The following is a 17,449-nucleotide window of genomic DNA, read 5'->3' on the forward strand; positions in this document are numbered from 1 at the left end:
AACAAAATTCATCTGGACCATACTGCATTTTTCTTTTGATGCTACTCAAAATGTTTATACAAGTTGCAGATGGTAGAAGTCAATTAAACGAAGTGTTTAAATTTGAATGATAGCAGCAGGTATGGAGGAACATTATTAGTAGACAATAAGAGCTGTGTGAAACATATTTTTCTTGCTGTCTCGACATTGGTGGTGTTTGTCATTGAGATAAGGAACCCACCTTGTGTAAGCTCTACAACCAATTACTAATATGTTTTGTTCAAAATTCAGTACAGAAGTTTATTACGTTTATTTAGCATATGTTTGGTTTGATGTTGAATTTATCATTCTCGCGGTGGAATTGGAGTTTTCTGAACACATACTTAGTCAATTACGGTTGTCTGTGTATCAATAGTGAAACTTTATTGGATCTGCATTGGGGCACTCCCAACTCAGATCTTGAGCTTAATTCATTTGCTAGCCTTGACTAATCTTTAACCCAAACCAGAAATTAAAATTAATTCTCAAAAGGGAGGATAAACATACTATTATGTCAAAAATTTGGTAAGTTAGTTGAGACTTGGAATAGAGAAAGAAAAAAAATGCACGTACAGAATTGAAGGCGTCCTCGTTTTGGTTTTGTTTGTGAACAATATCCTTCTTCTTCTGCATTTAATAAATAATAGTAAAACTACTAAACTGATCTCTTAGGAAATAGCTGGGGGGAATTCATCAAAAAGAAGAAATGCATTAAATCTCTTATAGTCGGGGCTTAGTAAAATATACTACCTCCGTCCTAATTACAAGACCCTTTTGTGTTTTTTCTTTGTCTCATATAAGACCCCTTTCAAATTTTAATGTACATTAATTATTTCTTTACAACTATATCCCTATTAATGTTGCATATTTTTCTGCCATATATAATAAATACTCTATGAAAACATCAATTAATTCTCTTTCATAAAGGGTAAACATGTAAAACAATAACAATTGTCAAGAAAATTAAATTAACAATCAACTTTCTTAATTCCCGTATTTTTTTTCAAAAGGACCCTATAATTAGGGACGAAGGTAGTATTTTGCAAAATTATACAATTCATTCCTTAACTAAATTTTATATAACGCTTTTGTCATTTATCTTTTTTTTTTCTTACTTAGTTTTTTATGATATAAAATGTCAACATTGTTATCCTTTTTTTTTTTTATCAAAACAAATAAAAAATTCTTAAGAAAAAAAACTTATAAAAATTTATCAATCTCATAAACAAACTCGCATTCTAGCTTCCATTTACATTGATGTACCGACATGTATCAACGATTTAATTGCTAATGAAATGCTATAAATTTATTCCTCTAAATAAAATCTTCATAATACAAATATAAATACTCAGATTTCATTAAAAAAAATCCAGAAAAAATGATATAGTATTGACATATTATAAAAATAAATAAATAAATAAATAAAAAAGATAAATTGACGAAAGTGTTATAAAATAAAGAATTAAATTAGAAAAAGGAAAAAATAACATAAATGACAAAAGTGTTACATAAAATTAAGTTAAGTGACGAATTGTGTAATTTTGTCAATATATTTAAATTATTATTGTCCTCTTGAGCTGAGCTCAGTTGGTATGGACAATGCATAATGTATGTAAGGTCCGAGGTTCAAACCCCGGCCACAAAAAAAGAAAGTGATGATCTATAGTAAGAAACTTACAATATATTTTGGTGGACGATCTATAATGTTCTTTGAATCTGCTGAGTCTCGGAGTCCAACTTATTAAAAACTTTTTATTATTAAAAAAAAAAACATGACGGGTCAATTTGAAGCCAAAATTTAATTCTTGTCACAAAGTTTCTAGTTTTAATCTGTCTTCAACATAACACAATCTAGAGGGGGAAAAGGGTCAAATGAGAGAAAGTCAATATGGATGAGAAATTTGTAGATATATGCTATGTATTCTTGCACGGATATATAAAGAAAGATAATACTCTTAATCGTGCACTTCAAAACCATGACTGAATTCATATTAGATTTTGCTTCCTTATTTAAAACCTGCAAGAATTTGGTAAGTCCATATGCAATCTTATTCTTGGAGGAAAAACAAGAAGGCCAACATGCAATGCAAAACGACATCATATAAAATTGCTATTTAAATTTTGACGTGTGGAAATGTATCATACTGTTAAATATGACTTTTTGGTAACCAAAATTAAATTGATTTCTGTCTCATAAATTAAATTAAATTAAGCTGATGTAATGCTAGGTGGTAACCTAAAACCTAACCTATATAACGTTAGACTATCGAAACCTGTCTCAAGAACGACAGAAAGATAACAAAAAAATATGAAAATAATACTACCTCCGTCCCTGATTATAAGACTCTTTTGAGAAAAAAATTTGTCCCTTTTTATAATGCTAGGTGGTATTCCCAAGTACATTAATTATTTCTTTATCAATATACCATTATTTATTTTGCATCTTTTTCTTCAATCAACAATAAATACTATGTTGAAAACATAAATTAACTCTCTCTTAAGGATAAAATTGTAAAAGAAATAATAATTATATACAAATTTAATATTACAACCAACTTTTTTAATCTCCGTAATTTTTGTAAAAGACTCCTATATTTAGGGACGGAGGTAGTATTTGTCCAACATTTCATACCATGATGAGTGTTCATTGATAAATTTCATTCATAGTAAAAAACTGAATACATAAAGTGCAATTATTAGCTGTTAATTTGGATTGGATTTGGTGACTGGCCTTCAAATAAATAAATAAATTATTAATTAGTTAAATTGTACATGTTGGGCACACAACTTTTAATCACTTTTTTTTTCTAGCTATACCTCTATATTTCTATGTGTGTGTGGAGAATGTTACTTTTAGTTTAAGAACACTCACCAACTAGGCAATATTAGTTGCATCTTCTCTTGACTCTAAAGAACATCTTTAAGAAACATTGAATTAGCATATGCATGGAAAAGGTCAAGGTGCAACACTACACTTCACATCACTTATTATATATTCTCTTATTCCTATCTATTTTTCCCCAACTCAATATTCTTCTCAAGCTAAGCTAAGCTCTAATAATACACTAACAATGGATACTCCATTTCTGTCAAAATTTGTTTTTTTACATATTGTTCTTTTGTTTGGCTTTCTTGGTGACAATAGATTGTATGCAAGTGAGCCTCAACTAACACTTGATCACTATGCATCAACTTGTCCTACTGTGTTTGACATTGTTAGGAAGCAAATGGAATGTTCGGTGCTTTCTGAACCTCGTAACGCAGCCTCGGTTGTTCGGCTTCACTTCCATGACTGCTTTATTCAGGTCTCAAAAACTTGCCTTTTTTCCTTGTAATTATTGCTTCTGTTTTCATGTTAGAAAGAAAAAAGAGTAAATCCTATTTCAAAGTTAGACATATTTCCATTTACCGTACCGATTCTACTAAAATGTCGGTCATCATCTTCGGTTTTTACAAAATGTATATCTAAGAACCAATGTGGTGATAAAAATACCTTTAATTGAGAGATAAATTTGGAGATAAAATAAAAATTTCAGAAGCTAATATGGTTGTGATTTAATTTTTGAAGGACTAATTTAGTAATCAAAATGTTGAATGAAACAGGTTATGTCTGTGTATATACTTTGCAATATCAACCTAAGTTTTACTCCAAATATAGTAAAGCTACATTACATGTTCCATTCAAAGTATTAGATGAACCTATTGAGGAGATAAAGAAAATTCGTACTAAAGAAACTTGATGTTATGTGTTCAGGGTTGCGATGGATCGGTCTTGCTCGATGATACATACACACTTAAAGGTGAAAAGAAAGCAGCTACCAACATCCACTCTTTAAAAGGCTTTGAAATTATCGATCAAATCAAGAACTTTGTTGAATCAGAGTGCCCTGGAGTTGTTTCTTGTGCTGATATTCTCACAATTGCGGCTAGAGATGCTGTGATTCTGGTAAAACAAACAATATGTACAACAAAATTCAATCCTTGTCTTATATAAGTTATTGGATTTATTATATCTCTTTGTCCTTTGATTTTTTGTAGGTTGGTGGACCATATTGGGATGTTCCTGTGGGAAGGAAAGATTCTGTGACTGCAAGTTTTGAACTTGCTACCACCAATCTTCCAACACCTGATGAAAGCCTCGTTTCTATCATTCCCAAATTTCTTTATCAAGGCCTATCAGTCACGGATATGGTTGCCCTTGTCGGTATGTTCTTATTATTGATTTACAACTTAGATAGGAGAAGTGTATCTTATCATAGGAAAATTATATTGTGGACTGTTTAGATAGGTTTTTTACAGCAGACCAATACTTGAAAATCACCCGAAACTACAACATGGACTCACAGTACTTGCCGAAGAAGCTCATAGTCCTCTGTCTTAATGAGTGAGACAGTAACCTGATTGGTATTAGTTTGAGAAAAAAAAATGGAAAAATGAATGAGTCGTCAAATCTCAACTCATATTCGTTTTCCTTTGTTTTTGTTTTTGTTTTTGTAGAACAAACATCCATCAGGTCACCGTCTCACATATGAATGAGAACAAGGATCACTGAGTTTCTATTTTCAAGGGGCGGCATTATTCACCATTGGTGTGTTTTGTGTAATTTTGAAGTGTGATTCATCGTAAAACCCGCCTTCTTTGATTTATGATCATTCTAGCTAGCATATTAACTAGAGTGAATAGACCTTACACAGATTGTTTTGTACAATTAGTACAACTCTCAGTTTTACCAAAATAATCCTCATCTCGGCTCAAATGAAATGCACAAAATAACAAACCAAATTGCATTGCATAAATAATCAAAATATGAATATTTTGACCATTTCTTCACATTGCCTTGCAATAAAAGTCAATAACTGGTTTCCTCATAAGATTCCTAGGTAGTTGTAGAAGTAATTTGTAATAAACCTTATTGTGTGCGATATAAATTTTCTGATCACAACACATGCAGGATCCCACACCATTGGTATGGCAAGGTGTCAAAATTTTCGATCAAGGATATACGGAGACTATGAATCAACTTCAGTGAAAAATCCAATCTCAGATAATCAGTTCAACAACCTGAAATCTATTTGTCCACCAATTGGGGGAGGAGACAATAACATAACAGCAATGGACTATGTGACGCCTAATCTCTTCGACAATTCTTTCTACCAGTTACTATTAAAAGGCGAGGGAGTTCTTAACTCAGATCAAGAAATGTACTCGAGTGTGTTCGGAATCCAAACAAGAGAGCTTGTCAAGAAGTATGCAGCAGACACCCTTGCTTTCTTCCAGCAATTCTCTGATTCAATGGTCAAAATGGGGAATATCACAAATTCAGAAAGCTTCATCACTGGAGAAGTTAGGAAGAACTGCAGATTTGTTAACACATAAAACTTTCATTTTTGGATTATGTATTTTATGTTTGTTTCCACACACATAGAACCATTAATTTTATGTGTTTCAGCCATAGCTAGTTGATACAGTGATATGTAACATCTAAGCAAGCAATTATATAATGATCAAATGAAGTAAAATCGACTAATTTCCTTTTCATACAAAGAAAAATGTTGAATTTGAGATAGTCAATGTTAGATTTCCTTGCAGATCAAACATTTTAAAAATTCAGATCTAATACATAAACTAGCTCATGATCTTGATCCAAACATATTAACACTATGGTATGCTATGAATGATGGATCTTCAATCTGAAGCCACAGATTACTCTTTAAATAAGGTAGGTAAAGGATCTAGATTTTTATGAAGCATTAAATGTAAACATAAATTGTAATTGTTAAATATAACCAACAAAAAAAAAAGTTAAATTGCCTAAAATGTTAAATGCATCATATTGTTTATCTAAGTCATGCACTTCATTCACATCATAAATTTCATCAAAAATTGAATCTGTATCAAACTTTTCAGCAATTCCTCTCTCAGTGTAAGTAATCAAACAATCAATTAAAAAAACATCTTACTTTTTAATTCTCAACTTATTTTTCAGTCTTTTTTTCCTTATCATAATCTTTATAGTTGAACATGAATTCTCATTTGTAGTAAGTAGCATGAATAAGAAGAATCAATCATGGCCGGTTTAATTTGGTCTTCCATGGAAGTACTGATTTCCAAAATGTTCATGGAAGTACTTCCATGATTATCATGGAAGTACTGATTCCAAAATGATAAACATGGCTTTGAGAGATTGTAATTTGGTCTTTGAGTCATGGCATGAATCCATGCCATCAAATTTCAGATACTCTGAGGAGAAGAATGGTTCTAGCAGCGTCTTTTGAATGGCACCTGCAGCAAACAATATCTATACATACCAACAATAGAACTATGAGATTGAGATATATTTGTACATTTACAAACTTTCAACTTAAATATTGTATTGGACCATCGATCAAAATGCAACATTGCTTCTCCTTCTCTTTCAAAGATGAAATAAAAGAAGTGGTGGAAAGAAATAGTAAAAAAATCGACCTGTTGTCCAAAAAATAAAACAACCTACGAGGTCAGTCTAGACAGAAGTGGTGGAAACAATAGTCAAATTAAGATCATAACATAAAAATGATCAGGTATAATGTTACTATTAAACATTTAGTCTCGGTTTCATTTTGCAAAACATAGCCAAAAAATCACTCCCACTTGTGGAAAAATCACTCCGTGGAAAGTTTTGTGAAAGAACAAGTGCATATGCCAACAAATTATTGTGTTTTCTGTTTCAGATGAAATCTACCAAACTAACATAATGGCCACAATAATAAATAGACTAGCTTTAGTGATGTTGTTTTCTAACCTTATAGTCACATATTCTCGTAATAACAAGCTTCTTAATTTTTGGCAAACTTTTGATCAAACCAGATACCTTGACACTCTCATCTTCTTCAAGACGATGATCCTCAAGTGTAAGATCAATCAAATTCTTTGCATTCTTCAGACTAATTGACTTGATATTATTTTCAAAACCTATGCACAGTAATTTGACAGTAGAAGCATTGACATCAATACATTCAAAACCATAACAGAATAAAATGGTGAGCTTTTCAAGCAATGGACAACCAGAAATAAGACTCTCAAGTCCACCAGACTCAAATGTAATTTCTACTAACTGAAGGTCAATCTTTTAAGGCCACAGAAATTAGACGGAACTGACAATTCAAATCCGTAAATTTCAAAGTTGGTTAATTCCTTAAGAGAGAAGACATAATATGGCATTTGATAGGATGATCTTCTGAAACCAAAGTTCAGGAGTGTAAGATCTTTAATGCCACGCCATGACAAAAACATAATCAACATTTCAAGGCAATTAATTATGCACGTGAATTCCGAAGGCATTCTAAGAGTAAACTTATATATTGGCCCACTGTGAAGCATAATAACTGCCATGATAATTCTTGAAATTTCAGGGCCTTCATGATCGTTATCTTCGCACATATAAAAAATTTCTTTAAACTCAAGTTGCGGGACTGAAGTCCACATATACCTCCATTTTCTAGACAGAATACTAGTCCTAACTAGATCTTGAAAACTTAAGTATTTTAAGATGTCATCAATGACATTACCAGGTAAGTCACTTATTTGATCAATGTGATCACCACAATCAGCCTTCTCCTTGGACCGAGTCATCATTTGACAAACTGGAAGTTTAAACAAAAACAAATATTGTGAATAACATTATCGAGTATAGCAAGTTTAAGTTTATGCACCCATATTCAACCATGGGATGGGATCATCAGCAGTTGAATTTCAAATTTGAAGCATGAATTAAGTTTTAGAAATTAAAAAAAAAAATCAACATTAACATGAAAAGATTCAGAATTTGATGCTTGAATAGGAAAGAGTCAGCCTGGTAAGCCTGTGACACATTTCAGTAAGTTTACAATGTGGGTAGCAGGACCACTGAGTAGCGTAGCGGCAAAAGTGTGTGGAGCGAGGAAGGAAATACAAGATGGGTGTTATTTGAACGAAACATGTGTTATTTGAAGGATAAATTTTAAAGTAAACTACACTCCTCTTCCTTCAAAATGCTTGAATTACACTCTCCTCTTTTTTATATTAAAATATATTTCTCCCCTTAAAAAGTAAAATTTATACGTCTCATCCTAATAAGATGCGTGAACTACAACCCTCTTCCTTAATAGTTAAATATGCACTACACTTTAATCTATTTTGACATAAACAAATATTTTTATGATATATATTAATTTTGAACCACCATTTAAGAAAAATTAATTCATTTCTTGATAATTTAAATATCAATGATAATTAAATTTAAATATTTTGCTATTAATTTTATCATTTAGAGTATAAAATTAACTTTTAAACCATGATTTATTGTCTTTAGTAATTTTTCCAATATTTTAATTTTATTTTAAGTTGTTTTATATTTTATAATAGGGTTTAAAACCACATGTTAATGAAATTGTGAATAAAAAATAGCAAAAAAATATGTATATATAAAATGTGTTTATATCTATAAAGATATACATTTAAACTAATCTTGAGTACACGCTACCCCCGATCATTCACTACCAAGACTATATCATCTTAAACTTTTACGTCTGTTTTCCGCACCTTTTTTTTTGGTTTTGGACATGACTACATCAATACGGAACAAAGTGAGGCAAGAACACACACCAAAAGCCAAGTTATAGGATCACAGAGATATATGGTGACAATCACGATTCGCTAGACGAGTTAAGCAAGCCAAAACAGAGAGTTCTAGAAGGAAATGCTAAAGGTGGTTCGCTAGTCGAGTTTTGGCTTACCTAGCGAACTATGGCAGTTCAAGAAAATATCTAAAGACAACTGATTTTTTCCTCCAAGGAAGAAAGCCCAATTCGTTAGGCAAGCCTTGCTTCGCCTAACAAATTTAAAAATACAGAACCTCTTTAAATAGAGATGTAGCTCATTGAAGTGGATATAATAGTCACAAGGAAGGGGGGGTTTGAATTGTGACCCTTTTAAAAATTAAACCTGTAACTTAAAATTAATTCTCAAGTTGTGAACTTGGAATGGTTAAGTTAGGGGAATGACTTCAGAACGTTCTGAAGTGTTAGTGCAAAAACAGTTTAAATAAATAAATGTGTTTGTGTGCGTTGTGTATACTGTAAATAAAGAGTATAGGGAAGAGAGAATCAACACACAGAGAGATTTATAGTGGTTCCCCCAATGTGGGTTAGTCCACTCCTCACAATCTTGTGAGAGTTTCCACTATGATGCTTGAGATAACCTCTCAAATCCTGCACCTTACAATCTTTGTTCACATGAACAATTACAACCTTGTATTCTCTAAGCCTCAGCAGGCTTGCATCTTCTTGCTAAGTTACCCACTTAGACTTTTACACCTTCTGCTCAAACTATCACTTTAGTACCCCTAAAGCTAGATGAGACTTTCTTTTCTTCTTGCTAAGTTACCCACTTAGACTTTTTCACCTTCAGCTCAAACTAACACTTTAGTTAACACTTTAGTACCCCTAAAGCTAGATGAGACTTTCTTTTCTTCTTGCTAAGTTACCCACTTAGACTTTTACACCTTCAGCTCAAACTAACACTTTAGTACCCCTAAAGCTAGATGAGACTTTACAAGATGTTTGGAGTTTGAATGTTTGTGAAACAAACAGAAGAAGAAGAAGAATAACTTATCTTTGCAAAGATAAGAGAAAGAGAATTGATTTACACTTAAAAAGACTTCTTGGAATCTTTGTGATGATCAATTTTTTGCTAAAGCTTCACAACAATGTTCATGTTGTTTTTCTTGTTGCTTTGCAATGGTGCAAGTTATGCTGAGCATTTCACTTCTATTTATAGAGCTTGGGCTCTTGTAGCCGTTGGAGGGTGACCAATGGTGTTGTGCCATGTGTCCTGGGCCCCACTGACTTTCACTTGAAATTCTGGGTAAACGTTCTGAAGAGAATACTTCAGAATGTTGTTGTGTTCATCATGATATTGTTCCTGGGTTCATGTGGATGAAGGCCAGATGTGTTTCTGGGTTTCATCATATGAATATCACATGAATTTCTGGGTTGTACTATGAAGATTGTTCTTGGACGTATTTCAGAATGTTCCTGGGTCAGATCTTCTTTGAAATCTGTCTTGGAACTAGTGCAGAATTGATAAAGTGGAACTGTCACTTCAAGCCCATGCTTTAGGGGATTTGGTATGCTTTGTACAGTACCAACTCCCTTATGTGTCGAAATCCTGTTGAATCAGACTTGATCTTGCTTTTGGATTTGCTTTTTACTTTTCAACCACTGTACTGTTCATGTCAGAAAAAGCATGGAGCAGGATCGAACTTTCTGAACTCAGGGGACTTCAGAATGTTCCTTTTGTTTCACTTAGGATGATTTGTAAGACTCTTATTTGAAGTAATCAAATCCTAATAGTGAAACATCTATGAAGTACAGTATGAAAAATATCTAGGATGATATTCTTAATGGAATATTCCTAATGTTTTGTACTTCAAATGTTCATAGTCTTGAATGAACATTGAAGATGCCCTTTTTGACTTTAATCAAATAAATGCCTTTATTCCTTGATTGATCTTAGTCAATGTACTTTACTGGGCTTTTATTTAAGTCATGTGAACCTTGCATGTTCTTCATTTGGTTCATGAATTTCTGGGCTCGGTTCTTGATGTTCATCATGAACAACCTTCTGAACTTTGTCCAACCTTCTGAACTCTTTTTAACTTTCTGAACTCTGACTGAGTTCTTAAGTCTTTATGTCCTTTGATTCTTTGTTTCTTGGTATAAATTGAAACTTGTTCATGTCTTAATTAACCACTCAAGAGCACAAGTTAAATATCAACAAATTAATCAAAGTCCATTAATCCTTTAATCACCATAAATGCCGTTAATGATTTCTTGATCCAAAGTCAAAATCATTGTATGCATAAGATATGTTCATGTCACATATGTTCTTGCATGTTCTTGGTGTGGACATTGATTTATGGGTTTGTTCTAATGAACCTTCTGAGAAACCTTCTGACCAACCTTATGAACTTCTTAGGGGTTCATACATATGAACTTCAGAATGTTTCTTCTGGGTTCATTCCTTTTTGACGGTTGTACTTTGTGCTGAACTTTCTGATGTTCATAAACATACTAATGTTCTTCAACACTTTGAACCTTATGAAGGTTGTTTCTTTATTCTCTTCAAAAACTACTTGAAGCATATAAAGGATAGATCATTTGTTTTGACAAACAAGATGATTCTTTCTTTGAAGTCCAAAAGAATATTTCTTTCCATCTAGTTCATCATTGCTTGTAACCGATGACTTCAAATATTCTTGTTTATCCATGAAGTAATCCTTTAATATTTCTGGATATATTCAGGGTTAATGTTCATGATTATTATGAACTCCATTCATATGAACATTCTGAACTCTGTTCAAATGAACATTCTGAACTCTGAACTTCTTATCTTCAGAAGCTTTTGGAAGTGTGATACTTTGAGGAGGTTTTGAGAATCTTCCTAGCTTGTATGCATGTTTCCTCTTATCTTGTTTACCCATGGAGGATCTTCAAATCATATAGCACAAAACTCAATGTGAGTTTTGTCGCATAACTTCAAGCACATTCTTGTGTAACTTGTGATGTAAGTTCTTCCATCATGATTCAAGTTCTTCCATCATGATTCTTGAGCTATGAATCTTCATGGAGATATGATCTTGTTGTTTCAACTGATGATATACTCATTCTTTCATTGTTGAGTATATATGATGCACTAATCAGCATGGGTGGCTTCTAGCTTATCCACTTATGTGATTCCTGTTCTTTTAACAAAAACTCAAGTGCAAACATCAGTAGATCACCATTCATAAAACTTATCATTTATTCCACAAGGTTTGTTATCATTAAAACATTCATCAAAAAGATTTTTGCTTCAACAATCTCCCCCTTTTTGATGATGACAAACCTTTTGAATAAATATTAAGTTTTGTGATGGATATAATAATAAATGTAAGAATGTTCATGGATATGTAATTAAACTCCCCCTCAACACATGCAAGAGTTTAATTCTTATCAAACTAATTAAACTCCCCCTCAACATATGGAAAAGGTTAATTCATAACATTCTTCATTAATTAAATCCATTTTAGATTTTTCTCTCCCATAATACTTATGTCTCCCCATCCTAGGTTTTTCTCCCATCATATATATCTCTCCCCCTTTTGTCATCTATCAAAAAGTACCTAGGGGTGATATGAAGGAAAAGTGACATAATTTTGGAAGGTAAGAATCACAAGACTTTGCATGAATTCACAAGTGCATTCATATATCAAACTCATGGTTTAATTAAAACACAATGCAGGGATCATGATCAATCATTATTTCAATCAGTTGTGTAAACCAGACATGAAAAATGATAACATATGCAACCATTTCAACATATTCAAAATATGAGAAATTTTTCTCAAGATTTAAGAAAATGTTTTTGTCCTTGGTTTCAATGTTTTCGAAAAGATTGATATTTTCAAGTATAGAAAACTCCCCCTAAGTTTTAGAGATGAATATCCTATTACATTTCGCTTCTTTTGATTTTCTAAGAAAATAATTATTTTCTTTTACTTATTGCCATAGCAGATAAGTTTTTCATTTGGACAAAGCCATGCTCATAAATTAGAAAATGATTAAATAATCTAAATTGAGTCTTTAAAAGAGAAAAGATCAATTGATTTTTTTTTTTGTTAACAATTTTTGAAATTGAGAAAAAATGAAGTATTTATGGAAGCGGTGAAATCAGAGTTTAGAAAAGATCTTTCTCTCTTTACAATATTCCCATGTTGTAAAATATTGCTGAGTTTTTTCAAAAGATGAAATGCTTCAAAGTATCATTTGATGCAAGATAGTTTCTTTAAAACTTAATCAATTACAAGCAACAATTTTTGACACAATTTGGGGAAAACACACATGTTTACAATCAAGTATATGCAGCAAATTTATGCACAAACACATATTGATATGCTAATGATGTTTACAACTCTATCTTTGTCTTCAATTTTTGTAATTAAAGTAAGATAATTATTCAACAATGCTTAAAACAAACTTTCATGCTCAAAGCCAGGCCAATATAAGTTTAAGAACAAAATATGCAAACCTTAGAGCAATATTTGAAGATTATAACAAGATCATATACAGCATCAACATGAAGATCAAGTATATAAAAAATCTTCTAATGCTAATTCAAACATAAGATTCATTTACAATCATGTTTGAGGAATGGTATTTTCATAAACTACATCAAAATCAAGTAAATATCTTCACGTTTCAGATTATTCTGAAGTTTGACAAATTAAAACATTTTTTATGTTTCAGATCAATGAACAATCATGATTCAACATTTATGATCAAACATAAATCTTCCTATCAATTATTTAACAACAATGATGATTTAGTTTGCAACTCATGTTAATAACTCAGATAGAAATGCATCACAATCATTTATTTCAAGTGTGAAAAGATAAGTATTCACAAAATGATGTAACACATTTAACATGATAATTAAGAAAGGATTTGGGGCAAACAATGAGAGAATATTATGCATGAATTTATACATAACAGAAGCAACCCCTTGTTAAATTATAAGAACATTAATTCATTTTAAATGCACCCTTAATGTATCTTGTTAAAGCATAAGACATCATGCAATGGGTATGAACAAAAAGTGAAAAAGTTTTTGCCTTTAGGGTTAAACATTTTATATAAGCACATATTAAAGATGACATATATTGATGCATTCAATCATCATATTTATTATAGTGCAAATAAATGTATACCTTATAGGATGATGTCCCTCACTTTGAGATTCAATAAAGAGAGCATGCTTCTCTTTCTTTGAAATACTTTCTCATCTGGATGGAGAACTCCAAGCATCAATAAGCATGACCTTCTGAAGTAGCTTAATCATCAGTAGCTTTCTCTTCTTCTTAGTCTTTCCATCTTTCTGATCTGAGTGTCTTTTAACATATCCAGATGTTTCTGGATCTGCAGACATATGATCAACTGATGGAATGCTTTGTTCATGAAGAATGTTTCTTTGAACATTCTGAACTTGAGTTGAAGGAATTTTTCCATCATTTTCCATCTGAGAATCCTCAAAGACACTTGCATTGAAGTCTGAGCTGAATTCCTCCACATTCAGATCAAAACCAGCTTGATTTCCAGCTACCTCATCCTCATCAGATTCCTTTGTGGTAGTGTTTTCACTAAGCATGTTTGTGGCTAAAGCTTTAGCAACATCATGCATATCTTGAACTTTTAATGACACAGGATCATTTCCCATATCAGATTCTAGAACAATTTCTTGTTCATCAAACTGGAGTTCACTCATGATGTTTGTAACATCACTTCAGATTTTGAAATTGTTTCAGCATTAGAAGATTTAAAGGATCCTTCTCCAATAAAAGCTTCCAGCTTTGTTAGCTTTCTGAGGTATTTTTCAGAAGCTTCTTCAATTTCATTAACCTTCTGAAGTTGTTATGCAGGAACTTCATCAACTTTCTGAGTTCCATCTTTTAGTAGCTGCATCAACTTTTCTGAATTCATGTTTCAGTAGTTGCATCAGCTTCCTGAACCTTATTGGTTGTAATCTCAATATTTGAGGTATTTCTTGAACTTGCTGACTTTCATTCCCAGCAACATCAGCTTCCTTTTGAAGTTCTTCAACATTCTGAACTTCATCAGCTTTCTGTTAGCATTATCAGAAACTTTTTGGAAGGTTTCTCCAGGGATGTTTTGATCCATTGTTGGAGGATCCTCATTGTTGTCAAATTCTTTATGTCAAAGATTTGACAATCCTTCTCATACACTTCACTTTTTCAGAGGCATCTTAAAATGCTTGAATATGAGTGTGAAAGCCAATTCATATAGAATATGAGAAGTCTTCTTGTTCTTCAATCATATGTTGCAAAAACATGTAGTTGAGATTGAAAGACAATATGTTGAGAACATGGTATATGATCAACATTAATGACATTCTCAAACACTTTCACTTATTGTAGCAAGTGAATGCAGAGATTGTTTAGACAAGTCTTTTGATCAGACCATCTTCTTCAATCTTGAGCTTGCAAAAATAATTCTCTTATTTGCATCATATGAGTGCAATTCTTATGACTAGTAAGGTCCTTGATGTTTGATCCAACATTCTCTAACCTTCCAAAGTTATTGAATGTTCTTTGAGTAATAGCTCTTGCTGACCAATTTTCTCAAAGTATAAGATTTCAACCTTGCTTGAAAACAAAGGGATGAACTTTGAAGCTTTCAATTTTTTGGATTGAGTAGCTTCAGCATCAGGAGCATTTTTCTGAACATTCTGATCTACAGACACCTGAACATTCTGATCTTCAATTTCAGATGTTTCTTGAACATTCTGAATTGCAGTCACTTTGAACATTCTGATCTTTAGTTTCAGATGTTTCTTGAACAATCTGGATTGTATCCTGAGCATCTTGAAACACATCAGTGTTGAAGTATGAGTTTAGATCTTCTATGTTGAGATCAAAACCAGATGAAAATTTCATGTGTTCATCTTTTTGTACTTGCACATTTCCTTGACTCATTATTTGCGAAGCCAAGATTTCTTCATTTTCCTGAGTGTCTTTATCAACTTTGTGAGAAGCTTGCTCAGTATTTTCTTCAACTTTCTGATCTTGGTCAGAAGGGTTTCCAACGTTCTGAGGTGTGTCAACCTTCTGATGTTCTTCTTCAGCAACATTCCCAACTTCTGAGATGCATCACCAGCTGAGTAAATCTTCTGACTGTCTTCTTCAGTGATTGCAGCAACTATATGAGCCTCTTGAAGTATCTCATCATCTTCCATTTGAGTGACAACCTCATCTTGCACAATTTCTTCTTCAACAACTTCATCTTCCTTCTGAAGCTGTTCTTCATTTTCACCAGCAACATTCTGAACTTCTTTTCTTGCAAGCTCAGCATCTTGTTGAAACAACTTCAGGGCTGGAGGAGAAAAAAACTTCATTGTCTTCCATATTTTCAGGAGATCCATCTCCTTCTTCCTTCTGTATGCTGGATAGGTTTCTAACCTTCTCAACTCTTCTTTTCTTCCTAGTTTTCTGAACTTTCTGATCTGCATATCTTTTCATAGATCCAGATGTTCCTGAAGTTGGAGGAGTTGGAATGTTTGAAGTGGTGATGTGAAGTTGTCCTAAGGTTTTGGTTGTGAATCTCATGAAGGTGTATTTACTTTCTTCACCTTCTAGGGATACTTGTGCAACCTTAAAGATGGGAGTCATATGGATCCCATATGGCAACTCAACAACTTTTGTTTGACAGCTAAACAAGAATCAATCATGTATTAAAGGATTATGAAGCAGAGGTTGAGTTTTGTTTTGATCATGAGATGATACATAAATTAGTATCAGCATCAAAGGTTCCACATCTAGGGAGTAAAGCGTGCCTAATTATGTTATGGAAGATTTTAGGGACATCTTTAAGATTTGTGGAATCATGATCAGGTTTGGTGTATTCTAGGATAGGTTGTGGTTCATGTTTAGGTGATGACAAATGATAGCTTCTTAGAGGTGTGCAAGTAAATGAAGTTTTGGTTTTTTTTTTTTGACTTGAACTCATTTTAAATTGTTCCATTGTTCTAGAACAACTCAGCACCATCTTGAGAAGTTTGAGAATCTTCATCATTTTGATATCCACATATCTCTTGAACATAATTTGTCCATGAATCAAGCTCTTCCTAGAAATTTAGAAGACATTCCTGCATCACAAATTGGTAAAGCTTTTGGTACCCATATTACTTTGGGTCCTTGGAGGTTAGTGTTTCTCTTCTTGAGAGATTCTTTCTTATGACCACATTCTGATTTAAGATGATCAGATTTGTTGAAACAAGAAAAACTATATTTTACCAATCTCAACCTTTTGAGCCCATTCTAATTTAGGATAGAATGTATTTTTGAAATGAGGATTTTTCTCAAGTTTCTTTTTAAGAAAAATATACAGGTTCAGATTTTTCAAAATGAAAATTTTTCATTTACCTTCTCACTTTTGTTTGTGACAGGTTATGAATCCTAAACCAACCTTTTTGAAAGGTTTAACAGACTTTAGAAAGTTGGTTATGTCCTTTTTCAAAATATTACTTCCCTTTTCAAAATAACATTTTGTTTCAAAAATTCAGATTTTTCTAGATCTTACAAATTTTTGCTCATTGAGGATCTTATGTTTCTCAAATATTTTAAAAAGAGAATTCTGCAATCTTTGAATGGTTTTAAAATATATTGTCATTCAAGATTAGTAGTTTCACATTTTCTTTCTTTATACAAGAAAAATTATTTTTAAAAAGTTCCTACTTTAAAAAGCATGAGTCATATGAGATATTATTAAACACTTTATATAAAAAATAAGGATTAGAATTTCTTATCTCTTCTCATTTGGTGTTTGTCTTTACTCATGTGTTGACTTCTTCTTTTTCTTCA

The 17,449-nt window shown here is 32.2% G+C and overlaps 1 protein-coding gene and 1 pseudogene across 2 annotated transcripts; one reads left to right on the forward strand and one right to left on the reverse strand.

The window, feature by feature from the left end:
* Window positions 1–2,810: 2,810 nt before the first annotated feature.
* LOC146922137 (Peroxidase superfamily protein) lies at window positions 2,811–5,568 on the forward strand. 2 transcript variants are annotated; one of them, XM_085715228.1, is made up of 5 exons: window positions 2,811–2,979; window positions 3,239–3,323; window positions 3,773–3,964; window positions 4,057–4,222; window positions 4,970–5,568. In XM_085715228.1, the coding sequence occupies exons 2-5, from the start codon at window positions 3,246–3,248 to the stop codon at window positions 5,392–5,394; spliced, it is 861 nt and encodes a 286-aa protein (XP_085571354.1). In that variant the 5' UTR covers window positions 2,811–2,979; window positions 3,239–3,245; the 3' UTR covers window positions 5,395–5,568. The 2 variants fall into 2 exon arrangements, with proteins under 2 accessions (XP_085571354.1, XP_085571353.1); XM_085715227.1 differs by lacking the exon at window positions 2,811–2,979 and having other exon boundaries at window positions 3,041–3,323.
* A 921-nt stretch (window positions 5,569–6,489) lies between these two features.
* Window positions 6,490–7,636, reverse strand: LOC146922138 (F-box/FBD/LRR-repeat protein At1g13570-like; annotated as a pseudogene).
* Between the last annotated feature and the right edge of the window lie 9,813 nt (window positions 7,637–17,449).

Source organism: Medicago sativa, chromosome 5, assembly GCF_051527215.1.
Source record: "Medicago sativa cultivar Bolivia chromosome 5, Bolivia_mono, whole genome shotgun sequence".
Lineage (NCBI taxonomy): Eukaryota > Viridiplantae > Streptophyta > Magnoliopsida > Fabales > Fabaceae > Medicago > Medicago sativa.